Genomic DNA, 20,625 nt, shown 5'->3' on the forward strand with positions numbered 1-20,625 from the left:
TTTGAGTCAGAGAGTTCACAAATTTTACTTAAGAGGATACTGGATTTGTTTGTTTGGGTTGGGTAAAGATGAGCAAAATGGGTAATTCCTATGAAATTACCTGCTTTTTCTTTTTTTTTTATTTTATTTTTATTTTTATTTTTTTATTCCCTTTTTTTCTTTTTTTTTTTATTTTTTTTTATTTCTCTTGTTCACTTAATAACCAACTCAAGCAGATAAAATCCTACTTTGTTATTAGTAAAGTCTGCTAATTCTGGAAAAGAAATTGGCTATGTCTTCTTTATCATTAAATAAAAATTTAGCACACTATTAATAATTTTTTCTTTCTTATAATAGGTAAATGCTCACTGGTAGAATGAAAAAATTTCTTAAAGAAGTTTTTGAAAAAGAGTGCATATTAAATATTAAAAATGTGAGTTTTTTTTTTGATATTTTTACTTTATATTTGTTATCTGGTGGTGTTTAACTTCTTTTTTTTCATCATCTTTTTTTTAGGTTTATCTTGTCTCTGTCAAGGTCTTCTCTTTATTAGGTCTTCTCTTAGGTCCCTTTCTTTGCATCTTCTTTTAGGTATGTGAGTTGAGAGTACGGTGGGGTATAATTGTTATTTGTTGATATAACAGATAATACAATGCGTTATATATTTGATACGTAATGATGACAGTTCATAATCTTTGACTTAATATTGGTGTCTAGCTTTTGAATCAAATCGTTTTCGTCTTCATTTAATAATAAAAAGTTAAATGAATTCATAACAGATAATTATAATATTTAAATATCGTGGAACAGCAAGGCATTGCAGATTTAAAATGGTTTAGCTTAATAACTTGTTTTCTAGTAAATCCAAACACTTCTGATGGATATCTGGATAAATGGATACCTTAAGTATAGTGAATCTGTTGCTATATACACAGTGAAATTTGATATAATGGAACTATTCGTTCTATTGGTAAAATTTGTCAAAAATCTGTTATATTGAGAAATCCTTTATATCGAGGGTAAATTAATTATAGATTATGATATTCCTTTCCAGACTTCAATTCCGATATATCAAGACTTTACTCACTGTGTACAGTAGATTTTAATTTCATTTTTCCTTTTAGACTTTTCAACATGTTTATTTTTTGGCAAGATTTATTTGTATTACTGCGGTTTACAATATTTACAATACAGGTACGATATTTGTATGGCAGTTTATACTGTACCTGTAACTTTGGATGTATTAATATTATACAACCAAAGGTGTAAGACTGTACAGTATGATGCACAAATGGATCTTCATACTGGTAAAAAAATGATCATACCGTAACAAAGTCAATTGATGATACCGTAACTATTTAAATAATACCGTTTCTCAATAACCTCCCTGCAATGCTGTGATATTAAATTTACAAAATCAATTATAAGATTATTTGATATTTTTTTTTTTAACTTTTTATTAAAAAACTTTTAAATTCACTAAGGTTTTTTAGCTCATACAACTCCACATTCCTCTTAATAATTACCCAATGGTTTTCAATAAGTTTTAGGTCTGAATTATTAAAGACCAATCCATAACCTTTAAAATATTATTTTCGAAAAAATTACTTAATAAAATAGCTATATTACTAATAAAATAACCAAAATGCTATCTTGCAATCTTGCTAAAGCATTTTTAAGCATTTTTTACATTTAATTTCCAATTTTTTTGTTTTAGTGATAGTTTTATGTAAAAACTTCATTAATAAGTATATTTAAGTAGCACTGTATATTTCCTGTCTTCAGAAATGTAATCATATTCAATATTAAGTTTTTTGCCTGGATGAGATCACTTTAAAGTTCAATAAACTAAAATAGGAAAAGTTTCACTTGAAAATAATATCTTGATTATAAGTGCATATTTATTTATATATATATACGACTAAAATTAATCATGATGATCTGCCGCAGTAAAAATTGTCCTTTTTTTTGCACACGTTATTCCTGAGCATCTCTATGAATTGGGTTTTATTGAATAAGGTTAAAGCTTTAAAATGCATTTCATAACATATAAGCAATAAGAAAAAAATCTTGAGTGAATTATTTTTTTTTTCGTAATATTAATTAATATACATTGTTAAGTGTGATTTTGTTTTATTCTTCATATATACAGCATAACATATTTGTAATTTCGAAATCAGATTCATAATTATAGATTAGTAAGTATAATAAGTCAATGAATTGAGAAATAACAAATATTAAGTTGTTGAAAATTCTAAATTTGATGCAATAAAAATTATAGCAATAAATCATATTTGACTATTAAGTATGACTAAATTAAACCTCACGCAATTTGCCTTTCTTTTTGCTACTCTGCTCTGATGGTTCTGACAGTTCTTGCTGGTCTTGGGGCATTATGGCAATGTGTGAGGTAGAGGACTGTTCTTGCTGGCCTTGGGATGCCACGGTAGTGTGTGAGATAGAGGACTGTCCTTGCTGGCCTTGGGATGCCACGGCAGTGTGTGAGGTAGAGGACTGTCCTTGCTGGCCTTGGGATAAAAGTGATTCACGAAGTCTTATTAATGCTGTCAATGCATTTTGTCTTCCGTCTGGTTCAGCAAGATCATAACCAGTCATCAGGCCATTTTCGGCAGGCCATCTTTCAATCTTAACCTCTGTTTTTGGTAGGCCATCTTGAAGCTCTTTCCAATACAATGCAGGAATTGTAGCTTTGTAGATAGTAACGTATGTAGAGATTACTCGGATAGCCCATAGTGTTTGATCTTTTGGCGCACTGGTACGTATATTTGTACTACCGCAAGCAAGAATCTCTACAGCAATTTGCGTTTCCCCATAACCTGTGGCGTGCCCAACGTTTTTCAGATGCTTGTCCCGTAAAAAAATTGTTCAAGTCAATGAAGATAAGAACTTGTTAAATGATCAACAACATACAGACCTCTACTACAAGGACAAAAATTTCTCGCTTCTTTATTACGAATTCGGCATCTGATGACACGACAGGCACATCAGCAATGTATATCGAGCATGGTTCATGATTTCTAGTTTGAGAGAGAGAAACAAACTTTAGGAACATATTATAACTACCATAACTAAAGAATTTCCCTAATACTAACTTAATCTTTAAGGGCCAGGTATTAAATCCGACAACGCGGAGTAGATCATCTACTAACGAATCAGTATGGGTTTCACTTGTACCTATCAACTGAGTTGAGTTCTCTGTGATATCGTGCAGTTTGTCAATAAACGTTAGAACATCGCCATTTTTAATTTTCCCAAGATCGTCAACCGTGAAATTTGGTTTTCTCAACAAAGTTCTGTTAATATCTGCGAGAAGATACTCATCCGGAAAGTTTTTGACTAGAGAATACTTAAATTATAAGTACTAGGTTTGCTGAGAGAATTAGTGATAAATAATTTAATATAACTCGTACTTTCAGCATCGGGTATAACTACATTCTCAGCTGAGGCTCCTTGGAAAATCACTTTCATTGTATCTATATCTTTATTTTTAAATCCAGATGCCGAAGAAGGTAGGCCATAACTAGTGAGATTAAGTTCTTGGATGATTCTTGCAAGATCTGAGTCTTGTCTGTCTCGTTTGGGTTGTGCGGCAATGCGTTCTGACCGCCGAACTGATGTAGAAGAGCTTTCACTTTCAACTTCGGACTTTGAGCGTTTTTGGGAGGTCGTTTTTGGAGAACTCTCACTCTCGATTTCATTTTTTCGTTTCCTTGTTGTGGTCTTTCTTCCAGTACCTTTTGGAGGCATCCGTAACATGATATAACTAAAATAACCAAATAAAAGATTATCGTGAAAAACTAAAACTACAATATTACTGGAGAAATTTTTTTGATGTGGTAGTGGTATTTGATCAGCAATCACAAAAAAGTACGGTTTTTAATCGAATCTGATTATATTTATTAGGCTTAGGCTTGTGTGGGAATTGTAGTCTATATATAGTAAAAAATAGTTTAATTGTTTATGATTATGTAATATGATTATTTATGATGTGATTATTCTTTGTACTAACTTGCCGCAGCTAATAAAATGGCCGATTAGCTTATTAATATTTTTTCGGTTATTTTTCAAGATTTATAATAACCCAAAGATTATTTGTTACTAGTGACTTAATGAACTTGAAGTTAAAGAACCATGGACGAGAGCCATAATAACGGATTACTATTACAGGTATTACGTTATTTTGCCCAACGACAATAAACTTAACATTTAGACAAGAAAGGAAGAACATGGGAAAAAAAACGCGGAGAAAAAGAAGAAAAATCAAAAGAAAGAAATATCACGGAAAAGGAGAATAGCAAATCGACACATGTTCGGAGCTTCGATTCGTTATTCTGACCGCGGAGGAACAAGAAAATTGCCCTCAATGTTGGGTAATTGCTCCGAGTTAGTATCCCTTAAGAAGCTCCACGAAGCTGTGTCATTATGTATTCCCGGACAATCAATCTAATCGATGCGGAAAAAGTGACAATGCTTCCTTGTATTAAGTGTCCGCTCATTCTAGTCAAAAATATTTCAAGTGAATATGACCGTCTTCGCGTGGCAAATTCTGTTGGTATGAGGATTATCAAAAAAAAAATCCTATTGAAGAAATATATTTGTAGTATACAGCAAATTAAAAAGTATGGATTTAATCACATTATTGTCATTGGGGAATTTATCTACGGAATTCTTTGTTTCGCTGGGACTCTATGATTTCTTGGAGATTATTCACAAAGAGTGAAGAAGAAATCCGAGGCTGGTCGGGCTGCATGGGAAGTAGCTTATGATGAGATCGAAGGACAATGTATGTATGTACGGGTTATCTCATTTTTTATCTTAATTTGTTAATGAACTATATCTTTCTTCCAGAATCAGTTCTATCTTGCCGTCAAGGTGCGAGAAAAATAAGAAAATGTGGGGTCCCTTGTCACATGTTGCATGTTCTGGATTTTACTTTCGATTTAAGATCATACTAGTTAATTGTATCAGTTATATAATATAAAATGTGGATCTAATCTATGTAATGCTTAGTTGTATTGTTAGTTTATTGCGTATAAATATTAATAAAAATTTGCTTGTTTACTTAAGTCACGCTTTTGTTTTTACAATGGCAACTAAATTACAAGTGCATTATAAACATATACAAATACTTCGAGAAGAAAATAACTTCCAAAGCAAGGCGAGTAACTTTTCCGTCTCATATAGCAAGAAGTCTAAGAAACATGTTTGACCGGAGGATTCCAACATCTTGAAAAACCAAATTCACAATAAGAATGGATGCTCTGGGATTCGAGTATTCGAGAAGGTTAGGTGGCTGAAAATTGTTCTGGGGGAGTATTTCTGACGGATTGTCAAATCAAACATTAGATAATTTCCTCTTTGCAACCCAAACAATGTTCGGCTTTCTGGAAAGGTTCAGAAAAAAGTTCTGATGGAAGTAATGAGAATATGAGATGGAATGTGGGGACGTCATAAAGTCATAAAGCATTAATGTTAGTTTATTTAAAGTGGAAAATAATATATCTGAAGGCAGAAATGTTTACCGCAATACCATTAACGTATTAATTCAAAAAACTGGACATTTGTGAATCTCTGATGTTCACGCATTTTTCGGCAAGAATTTTTTCCGAGTATCGTATTGTGCATTGATCTCACATGGCAAATTCCCGCCTCGCTCAATGTTTTCACAGTCACTACTAATTTTATTACAATAATTCTCCCAACATTCAAGATGGTAAGTTTGTAATCACCGCAATCCTATTGACCACGAATACCTTACCTTATATTTTCGCTTTTATGATCTTTATTACACATCGGACAGGATACTGAACTATTAAACACGAGATATTCACTAGATTCTATACTATATTCTTTTAATCCCGAGATAGCACTTGATCCTGTCTATGTCTACACCTCCTTCACCAAAGACCTTAAGCATTTTTAGAGCTCTTTCAGTTTTCTTATGCAAATTCACACCTGTAATCATGGATAGAAAAGGGTTCATTTCCTTATATATTTTCGATCTTGCTTTTTATTCTTAATATTGCCATCCACTGTGAGACTTCTGACTCTATTTTCAAATTCAAGAGAATAATAAAACCAGCGTAGAATTTGTTTCTGACCTTGTTTTTATTGCTTTATCATATAATTCTGATAATCTTTGCGCAGAGCCTGGAACCATGTCTTGCATACAAGACTTACTAATTTTGACAACACCTGTCTTATCGCCATTTGAAGAATTTAGAAGAAACAACACAGGTCAGCTCTCAAACTAAATCCTCTACTATTTGATTCTCTGATTCAAGTATTCAGAAGTAATATCAGAATTGCCAAGATCAATCTGATCGTAACTTCTTGTAGCGGTTTTTACGTCTTCCAAATACAGTATCACTAGAATTATCAGCAGAATTGTTATGATCAGAATTTTCCTGAGAACTGTTTGGGATATTTTCTGCTGAGGATTATTTTTGTATCGCATAACAAGCCAGAAGTATCATCCTGATCAGCCAATTCACATAAAAGTTTCTTTACCTTATTGCGTTGCTTAATCTCATTACTAACCTTTTTTTTATTTACCAATTCCAAAAAAGCACCATCTCTCTATCCACGAGGGAAATGTCTTCAATAGAACATACATCCTACATATCAGTAATAATTTTCGTTGTTTGGTTTCCTCAATGTCGTGACTTAGTCTTGCTACCGTCAGCATATATATAAACGAGGTAATATCCTTACCAGAATTACACTGCTAAATGTAGCTAGTGCCTAAGAACCACACTTTACCAAATTATTCATACCAACATAACACACATGATTCTAATTTATTTTTGATGACCATTTTTTCTATTCAGAATAGGCAGTTGATAATGCTTCACACTGTGATTATTAAAAATCCTTTAATGATTTGACACTTGAATAAATCATTGGTAACAATAATTCGTAAGTCATATTATTAAGTACTGTACAAGGCCTGGATCCCTTTCTAAAACTTCTTTTCCATTATTTCAAAGATATACTATTTTTGATACCTATCAAATAATTATGAGCCTGATAATATTTTCAAAAATAACTCCAAAACTATGTTTTTGCAAAAAGCTGCCCAAAAATTAATTCATTCGTATTGCTATTATTGCCTATTATGTGGTTTATCTGGTTCACCTATTTTGGCTGGCTGGTCTGTTATTATAATAATGTTTTAAATATTGAAAACGAAAAGGTGTTCGGCGATATCAAAATCGCCTTTTTTACTGACTTGGACTTCAAACATCCGACCTACATCTATAGTGTTATCTTTCATGTCTGGACCACTTATTGCTAACAAGCACAGAGAGTGCATTTGATAAAGATTGCCGATCTGTGAACAAAAACGCACAATCGGATGGAAGTTCTTGTGGAGGAAGCATGTATCCCGATTAGGATCGGATTACTCAATGATGTAATATTTAGATTATACACGTACAATAATAAGAGTTGTTTTAGTATGTTGTAGATTTTTTAATCTTCTTACCAATAAACCATGTAATGGGTCTTCAAAAAGCTCATTATCGTAATAGTTTTTGTTTTTATGATTTTTTATCATTTGTTTAGCCCATCTATGAACGATGTCTATAGACATTTCATTTAAATTCTCTTTATTTTAATTCTAAACTAACAAATGATTTAATATCGTATTTAAAAGAATATGCTTGAAAATAAACACTAACCTTTTGAAGATTTATTGAATAATTCCTTAATGTATTTTAAAATGTTTTTTTTTGGTATAATATTTTGTTGATGTCAGTGTCTATTAATACTACCCGAAAAATTCTACAATTTATCAGTAGGTACAATTAGTTAAAATCCTATGTCACCCAATCAAGTCATCACTGATTTGGTCACGTGCTATCAGTACTTAACGGCCTTCACGCTCATAGTGCCAGCATCTGTGCAGAATTTTTCTGTATTATTGGGTAGGGTTGTGAATACATGTAATTTATATTGTAAGTTGGTTACATCGATCTCTTATAACTTACATCATATATTATAAGATATGTGCATAAAATTCTTTCATATTGTTATTCTCACTGACTTGAATATTAACACAGCAACATTTAATATTAGGGTCGATAAGGTTGAAATGAAAAAAATGAAGTCATTTAAGATTGAAGTTACTGTAAATGGTAAATGATTTATATAGATATACAAAATTGGTCCATTAAAAGTTTTAACTAGGACTGATTTATATGATAATGCAAATGAAGTACATGGTAATCGATAAGTCTTTCAACAAGATAATAACCCGAAACACACTTCCCATGATGTTCAAAATGATCTGAGAGCTCACCTTCCAGGTCGGATCCTTCCTTAGCCTTCCTACAGTCCAGATTTCAACCTAATGAGAATGTGTGGGCTGTTTTGAAGAAAAATATTGAGAAAAAGGTCAAGAGTATAGCCACACAAAAAAAATATTTTAAAATTTTTTTGACTTAATACCGTAATTATTAATTGTGTTAAAAGCATGCCACGTCGTATTAAAACATGTATTGATGCAAATGGAGGCCATATCAAATATTATATTTTTTGTCCATCTTTCAGAATATAAAAAAAAAATATTAAATAATTTATTATTACAATTTGCAATTATTATTAAAAAATTGACTGCCATTCTTTTCGCCAGGGTCTGTACGATTAAGTTCATATGCTGTACAATACTTGAATCAACCTAAGTTGCAAATTTTAACCAAAATGGTTGGACTTTTTGGTGTAAGATTGCAGTGAGAATCTTTTGGAGGAACGTTTGTAATTATAATACCTTAATTGCTTGTCTCCCAAACAAGTCAAAAGAAGTTTTATATGAAAATGGAATATTTACTTCATCTCCAACTTCAAAACCTCTTTTTTCTTATACATCATTCTGTAAAATTTTATCTGTTAATCTGATTCATTATATAATTAGTGGTCTGCTTAGAAATCGTAATCAGTGTAGCTTTAGCCAGTTTCACAAATAGTGTTTAAAACGCTAAGTGAAGTTCTAGTCATTACATAATAATACAATGATGTGCTAGTGAGTCACGATAACATTTATCGCCCAGCAGACTGCGGGCAGTTGTAATAAAAATCTGCATAATTAGTTAGTCCAAAATCACTTAATGCGTAACAATCATATTATTTCTGAATTTTTTAAGACTGTCAATAATTTTACGTTCTTGTTCTCCTTATTACAAAGGTACCTTTCATCTTGTTTTTTATACAAAATTTATCCAGAGATTTGAATAATGATTTTTTTTATTGAAGAAAAATTGTTGATATGATTAATTATATATATATTGGATTAAAAATTGCCCGCTAAACTAATAATATTATTAATTTCAAGCGTATATATAATTATGTATTGTTAGAGGACCCCGGATAATTATAATTGAGGTCATATTTTACTATGTTTTAAACTTTATTTTTCTTTTAACATGTAATTTTATTAAGTTAATATTATTTTTTACTATAGAAAAAAATGTTTCTTTTGAAGAAAAGAATGATACCAAAATCTTGTAAATCTACTGATTAGAATTTGAGATAAGTAGTCTTTGCTGAAATCTTCAAATTTGCCACAATATTTTAATGATACATTTTCAACATCTTCACGACGACATCACGATTTTTTTTGATGATATCGCGACGATATAGTTATGATAGTCTTAACGATACCTTTCCAACATCTTCGCGATATTAAAATCGGTAATATTTTGATATCAGAACGATATCATATTGATTTCGTAATTTGATATCGTGAAGATGTTGGAAAGGTATCGTTAAGACTATCATAACTATATCGTCGCGATATCTTCAAAAAAATCGTGATGTCGTCGTGAAGATGTTACGATGATGTTGAAAATGTATCGTTATGATTATCAAAGCTGTACTGTTACGATATCATTTAAAAATCGTGATGTTATCGTGAAGATGTTGCGATGATGTTGAAAATGTATCGATATCATTTAAAAATCGTGATGTTTTCGTGAAGATGTTATGATGATGTTGAAAATGTATCGTTATGATTATCAAAGCTGTACTGTTACGATATCATTTAAAAATCGTGATGTTTTCGTGAAGATGTTATGATGATGTTGAAAATGTATCGATATAATTATCAAACCGTACTGTTACGATATCATTTAAAAATATTATTTCATTTAAAAATATTATTAAGATATCAGGACGACATTTAAACAGTATCAAGATGATATTTGACAAGAATTTAGAGGGTCATGAAATAATTGTGAACCGTAGGTAGTACATTCAATAATTTTTATTAATTGATAATGCCGTATATATTATTAATATGCAATTATGATGGTCAAAATGAAAAACAAAAACAACGTATCGATATCATTGTTATTACAGCTTGAAGTAGTCGCGTTCCGTCATTATTGATTCACAATTGTTGAATTGATAGTAAGTATTGCGAAGTTTAATCGTACTTGGTAAATTATGTAGGTGCATCCCTCTCTAGTAATATAAAACAATGTGACAATATCGGTATGACAATAATATTATAAATGTTGAATTGATGTAAGTTTCCTGATTACGACGCACCTGGTAAATTACTTCTCTCTCCGACGGTTAACATAAGACACTAATATTATATCAAATACTGAATTGACAAGAGTCTGTATTACATACAACGCAAGTTTTTGTGAAATTAAAGATAAGTACCTGGTAAATTCTCTCTCCAGATGGGTAACTATTATGACACTAATATTGTATTGAAACTTTGTGACAATTGTTAAATTAATAAGTACACGGATTATTATGGTGCAAGTTTCTGCGAAATTAAAGATACGATCGTACCTGGTAAATTAGACACATCTCTCTCTCCCGGATGGTTAACATAAACCAACGTGACGATATCGTTATAACATAATGGAGTAGTTACGCACAACATTATCGGATTTCGTCACAAATATTAAATACTACTAGGATTCACCTGTTAACTACATTAGCAGTTAATGATTAAAACCTAAACTTGAAATAAAGTAAAAATTTAATTATTTAAATTTTTTCTTGATGTTATTCTTGAACATGCAACATATAGTTGTCCATGAGAAAATACAGGAGTTGAAGATACAAACCAACCTAATTTAATGATAGTTCTTGAGATTTATTAAAGTCATTGCAAATGCTGGTTGTTAATCCTAAAAAAGATGCATAAATTAAAGTATTGCGTTTATAGAAATCAAACGAAATTTTTTTTTTAAATAAAAATTGGTTTCAGAACACTTGGGTCACCAAGATTTTCAACCTTAAGAATCAAAAAATGCAATAAGTGGGTTGAGCTCATCCGGCGGGGCCTACCTCATTAGAGTGTCCCTTAGGTCGTCAGCCATTAGCACCCAACTGCCTATGACCAATGATACATCACCACTACCTTCTGATACCACAAGATCCCAAGTATTACATAGGAGCACAGCGCTTTCGCTATGTGCATACCCTGCCTCCATGATACGGCCTACCATATAGAGGTCTTAAAAATGGTGCATTTCATCGGCGGCCAAAAAAAAACCCTCGAATGATCCCCCAAGTACAGTAGTACCTTTTGTGAAAAAATTTCAGGATAATCTCTCTTTCTTTTCGTTCCTTTGTTTTCTCTTTTTCATTTTTTCACAATGGTTTTTTTCTTTTTTTTCTTCTTTCCCTTTATTCTTTTTCTTTGGGTATTGATATGAAAAAAAAATTATTATAAAAAGGTAAAAACTATTAAAACTGAACGCGTAATTATTTTTGACGCGTTATATAAATATCAAAGATAGTTTAACATAACCCAGCGAGAGCAGAATATGTACCTGTCGTACGCCGAAATAAAAATAGACGTGCATATACAGTGGTCTGACTGTAATTGTTAATATGAATATATTTTTTTGAATAAAGTATACTGTTGATAACAAAAACTGTCAAAATGTTTTTCGGTATTAAAAAAAAAATTGAATAGAGAGATGTAGACATAAACATAATCGTGCGAATGTTTAACATGTCTAACAAACAATGATTTGATTGGATAAAAATTGCAAAGTCACGTGCCTAATAAATTCATGAATACGATATCAAACGATATCGTAACGATATCGTTATCTTTATTTATTTAATAAATCACGTTATCATAAATAAATATACCGAAAAGAATCATGGGATATTGTACTGTATAATAAAGCTATATAGCCGTAAAATAATAATTATTTTTTATCCACAAATCAATTTTCGTATCATAGACAAAGTGAACTTTCTGTACGTGGTCAATTATTGATATCGGGAAGATTCTTCTCCAGCGAATGTCTTGGCTTGTCTGAATGCGAAAAAGAGGACATTTCAATACGTTGTGAATTCTGTTAATATTGTCAAACCAATCAATAGTAATAAAGGCATAATATTTATCATCATTGCCTTTGTATTTGAAGATCCCTTTTATAATCGCATAACATTCACCACTGTCTTTCTCGTGTATTGTTACGACGTCACCAATATGAAGATGTACTTTGGAAAATACGCCATCGCTTTCTTCCATAGTGTATGTCGCCAATTCATACCAGCTCATTTGAGAATATATAAGAGCTGACTTTTGTCCAATGTCCATAAATGAAAGAAGCAGCTCAGATTTGAAATTTGGCAAATTTTTCATGATATTTTCGCGATCCTGACGGGATAAGCTCCTCTTTAAGATAATATTTGTAATAAAATCCACTGAAGATGAAATGGCTATATAAAATTAAAAATACGTTAATAATTGCGGAAATATTATTATTATAAAATTGTAATACAAACCTTCTTCATTTCCTTCCGGTTCTTGTTCATTTGATACCTTGTCTTCAGTAATATACCAATTAGTCAATAAATTTCTAAAATTTGAGGACATAGTAGCGAAACCTCTACAAGGTTGTGATAATCTTTGATCTGCGCCTCCATCTACTAAATGACGAATTGCAAAGAGAGTAGTATACTGCTTTAACAAGTCTAGCTCGACATTCTTGCAATTTGTTCGTGGTACCATTGCTTTAAAGATCCGATGCACCATCTCTTTGATACCAACTTGAGTGTTTATAAGAGTACCATAAGTCCTTGCATGCACCAGCAAGTGGATATTGATATGCAGGTTTGGTAAGTTAGCAAATTCAGGGAAAACCTAAAGCCACATTATTAAATAATATTTTATATATTGATAAATAAAAAATAAAAAATTATATAAGAATTATGAATAATTGTACCTTTGGAAGAATTTTCATTTCTTCTTCAAGGCATTTTTGTAATTCGTCATACGAATCTAATGTAAACTTGCTTTCAAAAACTATCCTCATTGTTTTTGCTACATATACCCAACAAGCAATTATTACATTTTTCGCCATGTTAATGCGTGATTCTTGAATTCGTCGCAGAATGCTTCTGGATTCATTTTCCTTTAAGCTTGATGATTCTAAAAAACTATTAAGTATAAAAGGCATTATCATAGCGAGCCTAAGATAGTCAGACATCATGAAACTGGCATTGTGGCTAATTGGATTTAGCAAACGAGACCATTTTTTTGGTTTCTCAAAGTTCTTCCAGGCTTTGATAAACTCGTCCTCTCCTTTTTGTGAAAATAATTCGCACCTGTGAAAATCAAAAAGCTTTATTAAAAGATTTTGTTCGTTACATATCTAGCTAAAGTTAATTAAATTCTAAGATCATACGTTAATTTAAGAAGTCGTCCAATCTTCCCAGCAGTTGCATGATATATATCTTGAGGTGTCTGTAGATGCCTTTTTCTTAGCAGCCTATCCAAAATGCTAGGCCTTGTTCTTAGTCCAAACTCAGTACAAAGTCGTCTTTGCCTTGTGGTAGCAGGTTCATCAAATATCTCTTTAAATTGATCGTCAGTGATGTGATGATATCTTGATGTTGCTGGTACATCCTGAGAGAAGTTGGTAAGTGATTCTCGAGAGGCTGTACAAGTGCGGCAACCTTTATTGGCATTATGTCGTAATACACCACACATGTCATTCCCTTGTGGTAAATCAGCAGTTACGACACCTAAACCGGCTATCACCCAAGCATCTTGGCCATTCACTTCCATTAATTTTCCTTGTTCGAATTCTTTCATTTCAGAAATGAATGGCAACATGAATTCATTGAAATTACCACTGAAAGGAACAAACCCGAGAACAAAGTGATTTTTGAGCAACTTTCTTTGACGGGCAGGCATATTTCCAAATTGCACATAAACACCTCCTAACGAATGATAAACATTCCTAAATGTTCCAAAATCATCGTAGTATATGTCCAAAAACAGCTTATAAACCGGAATTGTTGGAGATGGTGGCTGCCTTATGGAAATATATTCTGAAGGATGTTGATAAGAGAACGTTGCATCACGAATGCGCCAGTGTGTATGATGTTTATAAAGTATTTCGGTAATTCGTAGTGTATCTGCAGCAACCTTTTCGGAAATTTGTGATGTTGTTATTGTCAAGAATGGTTCATCTTGTAACCAAACTTCTCCGGAAAGAGAGCGATTTTGCCTTAATTCTCCCTTAAAATTTCCAGGCAAGTCACTATAATCTAGAACTTTTTGGATTCTCAGCCGATACTGTTGGTTCTCTTCATTTAATAATATCGCTCTCAATCTGCCAAGTTTTCGCTCATTATCGTAATAGTAAACAAAATCGCCGCATTGGTATATCTCTATTATATACATATGAAAAAAGTATTAGTCTCTTGTACTTTATTGCTTCGCCTCTCTACCATCAGCTTGCATTTAATAAATAATTACCCCCTGATATCATTAATTGTTCTTGACCGAAAAGAGGTGACTCTGCCCATAAGGTACCATGCCAGTACTCGGATTTTGTTTTTGAATCGACACCAGCACCAAAATACATTTCCTTTAATAGTGATGGGTTGTTAAGAACATTCCAAATGATATCACTTATTGAAAGTTGATATGCCATCTTTGAATCCTTTAAAGTTGATGGTGTTTTTGATGAAATTGAGATAGATTTTGCTGATATTGAGGGAAGAGGAAGACGCTCCCTCCATGATCGAAATCTCCGAATATTCTTTACAATATGATCTCTATTAAATTCTGGTCTCATGATAATGTCAACAAGATCTTCATATGCATTTGTTGAAATATTATGTTTATAAATCCAACAAAATAAAGCAGCAGTAGTTAAATTTTGAAAATATGGAGCAAAATCACCATCAAAAGATGGTAACTTATCTTTAGCCAATGCTTCATCAACGAATAGCTTTTCTTCTGAGATATCAGAATCATGTCTTTCTTCATTATCTGACGACATTGTTTCATAATCTTCATCACTTTCTAAGGACATTATATAATCGCTTTCTGTTTCATTCTCTGATGATGTTGAAATCATGTTGGTATCACCTTCTTCATTATTGCTTCATTGTTCTAAATCATCATCATTATCGTTTCATTGTTCTAAATGATCATTATCGCTTCGTTGTTCTAAATGATCATCATTGCTTCGTTGTTCTAAATCATCACCATTATCGCTTCGCTGTTCTATATGATCATCATCACTTCGTTGTTCTAAATCATCATCTCCGTCGCCATATTCATTATACTCTTCGCCACTAATATTATCATCTTCAAAATCTTTTTGTACCATTTTTTCATTGTCATCATTATCCGATAATAAAAATCTGTTGGGCAACCTTCTAAAATTATTACGGATACGAAAAGGTATTGCAGCAATATTCGCTTTTCGAGGTTTATTTCGTAACATGGCTATGACAATAATTATAATAAGGAATAATAAAATGAAATAAAATCATAAATTTAAAAAATGTCCATGCGCGTTTGTGTATTTAATTCATTAACTGCTTTTATAATATTTTCAATTGGATATCATAGTATCGTGACCGCAGCACATAAACGGAAATTTTGGGTTAACAAATTTCTTAACGGTTACATTAGTTCCTTGTCTGTGGTGCATTAACGGAAATTTTGGGCAATGATCTGGTTACATGTAAAGAAATTTTGTATGAAATCGTGACTGCAGGACATAAACGGAAATTTATATTACGAATTTCACGAAATTTCGAGAAAAAAAAATGTTAATGGTTACATTAGTTCTTGGATTACAGTACATTAATGGAAATCTTGGGGAAAATGATCTAAAATTGACGTGTTAACAACCAGTTACATGCAAGGAAATTTTGTATGAATATCGTGCGTGACTGCAGAACATAAACGGAAATTTAGATTACTAATTTCTTAAATTTTGGGAAAATCGATCAGAAAAAAATGTCAATGGTTACAATCGTTAGTTCTTTGTCCACAGTACATTTTGGTAAAATGATCTAAAATTGACGTGCAAAGAAATTTTGTATGAATATTGTGACCGCGGGACATAAACGGAAATTTGAATTGATCAGGAAATTTTCTTAATGGCTACATTAGTTCTTTACTTACAATGCATTGACGAAATTTTGAGGCAATGATCTGAAGAGTTGACTTCTTTAACGGTTATATATAAAGGAATTTATATGAATATTGTGACCGCAAGATATAAGCGGAAATTTAGATCATCGAATTTTGGGATAATTGATCAGAAAAAAAATTCGTTAATAGTTAGTTACATTAACTGTTAATGAATTATATAATGAACAACATCGTAACTATAGAAATTTGGGTTAACAAAGCTCTTGATTGATGTTTTGACGATTACATGTAAAGAAATTTATATAGGCTGCTGGACATAATGGAAATTGGGTTAACAAAGCTTTTCTGAAAAATTGACATTACATTTTAAGAATATCATGATCGCAGCACATTTAGACAAGACAAATGATCAGAAAAAAATTGTTAGCAATTCGTGTTCCAGTTTATATGAAATTTTGATTTTTATGATTTTAAATTATTACGATCAATTATTATGATAAAATCACTAGTGGTGAGCTTTACGGATATATACAATTATAAAATTACATAAGATTTATTTTTTTATTGAAATAAATTGAAAAGGAGGTGAATATATCCCAGTAAAAAGTCCTGTACTGAATTCATATTAGGTTTGTATTGAATTTATACATGAGCCCGTTTGGTACGAAAAATTGGACCATAAATGGGATAAAATTAAAATACATATGGCCAAATTTTATACCGAATGGACTCATTTCATAATTGGCCTATATTTGGTACAAGAACTTTTTACTGGGATAGTAATATTTTGCGGTATTGTAATGAGATATAACTTCATATAATGGCAATATCAATTCTAACAAATAATTTTAAAGTGTTAAATATTTCAAATTATCACAAAATATTAAAGAATCAAATGATCATACTTTTTTCACCATCCGAGCCCAGTCTCCCATGGTCTTCGCTCGGTTGTTACGAGACGGACGTTGCCGTTTCTTTTTAATGTTGGTTTGGCGAAGATCGTTCAATCGGGTTTGTTCTTTTATTAGATCGTCTAGCGAGATCAATATCGTATTATCTATATATGAAAGAAATTATATGAATATTATCATACGTTATTTAATGAATTAATATATATATGAGGTATTTTTTTTTTTATACCTGTTTCTTCTCTACTAGGTTTGGGAGAGGACATTTTCTTTCTAACTTTTTTTTATTAGAAATCTAAAAACTCTGATCTGAGATGTGGTATTTTTATATGTAACTGATAAGATATGGACAGTCAAACTTTAAAAAAATATCAATTGAATTCTTTGGGAAAAAAGTACAAAGTAATTTTTTTTATAATATTACGACTGTGATATCATGACTGCACTACATAAAAGGAAATTTGGGTCAACAACTTGTAAAAGTTTTTTTTTTAAAATTTCATTACATAATTCCGAGATAGAGAATTAATGTAACAAATTCTGTCAATGCGCTGCAGATAAAAATCAATGTAATCATTAACAATTTTTCCGATCAATTATTGATCTAAATTTCTATTTATTTATTGCGACCACGATATTCATTCCAAATTTTTCAGATCATTACCCTAGATTCCACCAATGTGCTGCAGATAAAGATCTTTTGCAGATAAAGAATCAACAGAACTGTTGACAAAAATTTTTTTCTGATCAGTTTTTTGATTTAAATTTTTGTTCATGTCCTGCGATCACCTTACATGTAACCGCAATTTTTCCATTGCCCAAAATTCATCAATTTACTGTATACATTGCACTAATATTGCACTGTTAAATATTTAATATAATATTTTTTCTATTAAGATTAAAAGAATAGTTAATAATTTATTATCAATCCTAATTATTAAAATAAATATATAATATATTAAACATATAAAAAATGTACTCTATTTAAGTATTAGGACAGCATAATATAGTACGTACAGTATAATTCTTCAACTCTGATTATGTAACCATTAACAAATTTTTTCTCCTGATCAATTATCCCGAAAATCCGTTTATATCCTGCGATCACGATATTCATGTCAAATTTTTCAGATTACCCCTGAATTCTATCAATGCGCTGCAGATAAAAAATCAATGTAATCATTAACAATTTTTTCCGATCAATTATTGATCTAAATTTCTATTTATTTATTGCGACTACGATATTCATTCCAAATTTTTCAGATCATTACCCTAGATTCCACCAATGTGCTGCAGATAAAGATCTTTTGCAGATAAAGAATCAACAGAACTGTTGACAAAAATTTTTTTCTGATCAGTTTTTTGATCTAAATTTTTGTTCATGTCCTGCGATCACCTTACATGTAACCGCAATTTCCCATTGCCCAAAATTCATCAATTTACTGTATACATTGCACTAATATTGCACTGTTAAATATTTAATATAATATTTTTTCTATTAAGATTAAAAGAATAGTTTATAATTTATTATCAATCCTAATTATTAAAATAAATATATAATATATTAAACATATAAAAAATGTACTCTATTTAAGTATTAGGACAGCATAATATAGTACGTACAGTATAATTCTTCAACCCTGATTATGTAACCATTAACAAATTTTACAATTATCCCAAAAATCCGTTTATGTCCTGCGATCACGATATTCATGTCAAATTTTTCAGATTACCCCTGAATTCTATCAATGCGCTGCAGATAAAAAATCAATGTAACCATTGATAATTTTTTCCGATCAATTATTGACCTAAATTTCTATTTATTTATTGCGACTACGATATTCATTCCAAATTTTTCAGATCATTACCCTAGATTCCACCAATGTGCTGCAGATAAAGATCTTTTGTAGATAAAGAATCAACAGAACTGTTGACAAATATTTTTCCGATCAATTTTTTGATCTAAATTTCTGTTTATGTCCTGCGATCACGATATTTCTGTCAAATTTTTCAGATTACCCCTGAATTCTATCAATGCGCTGCAGATAAAAAATCAATGTGTAACCATTAATAATTTTATTATCCCCAAATCTGAATCTAAATTTCCTTTTATGTCCTGCGATCACCTTACATGTAACCGCAATTTTTCCATTGCCCAAAATTTCATCAATGTACTGTAAACATTGCATTAATATTGCACTGTTAAATATTTAATATAATATTTTTTCTATTAAGATTAAAAGAATAGTTAATAATTTATTATCAATCCTAATTATTAAAATAAATATATAATATATTAAACATATGAAAAAAAGTACTCTATTTAAGTATTAGGGTAGCATAATATAGTAGTACGTACAGTATAATTCTTCAACCCTGATTATGTAACCATTAACAAATTTTTTCTTTTTCCTGAACAAATTATCCCGAAAATCCGTTTATGTCCTGCGATCACGATATTCATATATAGCTTCTTTACTTGTAACCGTTAATATTGCTCGAAATTACCATTAATGTTCTGCGGACAAAGAGCTAATATACCCATTAAGGATTTTCCCGATCAATTATTCCAATAATTTGAAAATTTTGTTGGCCAAATTTCCGTTTATGTCCTACGGTTACGATACTCATATATAATTTCTTTACATGTAACCGTTAAGACATCAAATTTTCCCAAAATTTTCGTCATAAAGAATCGATGTAACCATTAACAAATTCTTCCGATCAACTATCCAAGATTTAATGTAACCATGAACGTTTTTTTCGAGAATGCTAACCCAATTTCCTTTTATGTGCTGCGGTTACGATGTAATTTTTTCTTAATATTAGGAGAAATCTCTATAAATAAATAAAGATGATGCTGTATTCGTTTCGTCAGGAATCACCTATTTCTTTACGTTGCTACTAGCACAATACCAATAAGTACCACCTTGTTTGTTTATCATGACTAAACGCAGAGGAGTAACAGGAAAAGGTAATAAAATTATATTTTTGATTTGAAATTTTATATAGTAATTGCGCCTAATACTATTATAATGATACCTAAAAGACAAGGCAACAAAAGCTGCAAAAACTACCAAAACTATTCGTACATATGTTGCCAACTCTTCACGTGATTATAATAAGGAAAGAGATGAAAGGAGAGAGGAAGGAAGTGAACATGAACAAGATAATTTACATGGACAAGATGTAGATATTGGAGAAGGTAATAATAGACAAGATGATGATATTGAAAGAATTATTATGGGTAAATACCTTATAATAATTGTTTTATTATTCAATTGAAATGATATTTCTGCGAATTTATTTAAAAATAAATTTACTTCGTTA

At 31.0% G+C, this 20,625-nt stretch overlaps 4 protein-coding genes across 4 annotated transcripts; 1 reads left to right on the plus strand and 3 right to left on the minus strand.

Moving 5' to 3' along the window:
* Positions 1 to 2,088: 2,088 nt before the first annotated feature.
* OCT59_006795 (uncharacterized protein) lies at positions 2,089 to 3,756 on the minus strand (the record flags this gene model as incomplete). Its single annotated transcript, XM_066146288.1, has 4 exons — positions 2,089 to 2,844; positions 2,915 to 3,017; positions 3,093 to 3,336; positions 3,411 to 3,756. 4 exons carry the CDS (start codon positions 3,754 to 3,756, stop codon positions 2,296 to 2,298), a joined length of 1,242 nt encoding a protein of 413 aa, XP_065998301.1. The 3' UTR covers positions 2,089 to 2,295.
* A 9,425-nt stretch (positions 3,757 to 13,181) lies between these two features.
* OCT59_006796 (uncharacterized protein) lies at positions 13,182 to 15,356 on the minus strand (the record flags this gene model as incomplete). Its single annotated transcript, XM_066146364.1, has 3 exons — positions 13,182 to 13,590; positions 13,671 to 14,661; positions 14,750 to 15,356. The coding sequence occupies 3 exons, from the start codon at positions 15,354 to 15,356 to the stop codon at positions 13,182 to 13,184; spliced, it is 2,007 nt and encodes a 668-aa protein (XP_065998302.1).
* A 57-nt stretch (positions 15,357 to 15,413) lies between these two features.
* OCT59_006797 (uncharacterized protein) lies at positions 15,414 to 15,728 on the minus strand (the record flags this gene model as incomplete). The annotated part of the gene is made up of 1 exon (XM_066146431.1): positions 15,414 to 15,728. One exon carries the CDS (start codon positions 15,726 to 15,728, stop codon positions 15,414 to 15,416), a length of 315 nt encoding a protein of 104 aa, XP_065998303.1.
* Positions 15,729 to 20,238: 4,510 nt separating this feature from the next.
* Positions 20,239 to 20,580, plus strand: OCT59_006798 (uncharacterized protein; the record flags this gene model as incomplete). The annotated part of the gene is made up of 2 exons (XM_066146501.1): positions 20,239 to 20,269; positions 20,345 to 20,580. 2 exons carry the CDS (start codon positions 20,239 to 20,241, stop codon positions 20,578 to 20,580), a joined length of 267 nt encoding a protein of 88 aa, XP_065998304.1.
* Between the last annotated feature and the right edge of the window lie 45 nt (positions 20,581 to 20,625).

This window comes from Rhizophagus irregularis, chromosome 15 (genome assembly GCF_026210795.1).
Source record: "Rhizophagus irregularis chromosome 15, complete sequence".
Classification (NCBI taxonomy): Eukaryota; Fungi; Glomeromycota; class Glomeromycetes; order Glomerales; family Glomeraceae; genus Rhizophagus; species Rhizophagus irregularis.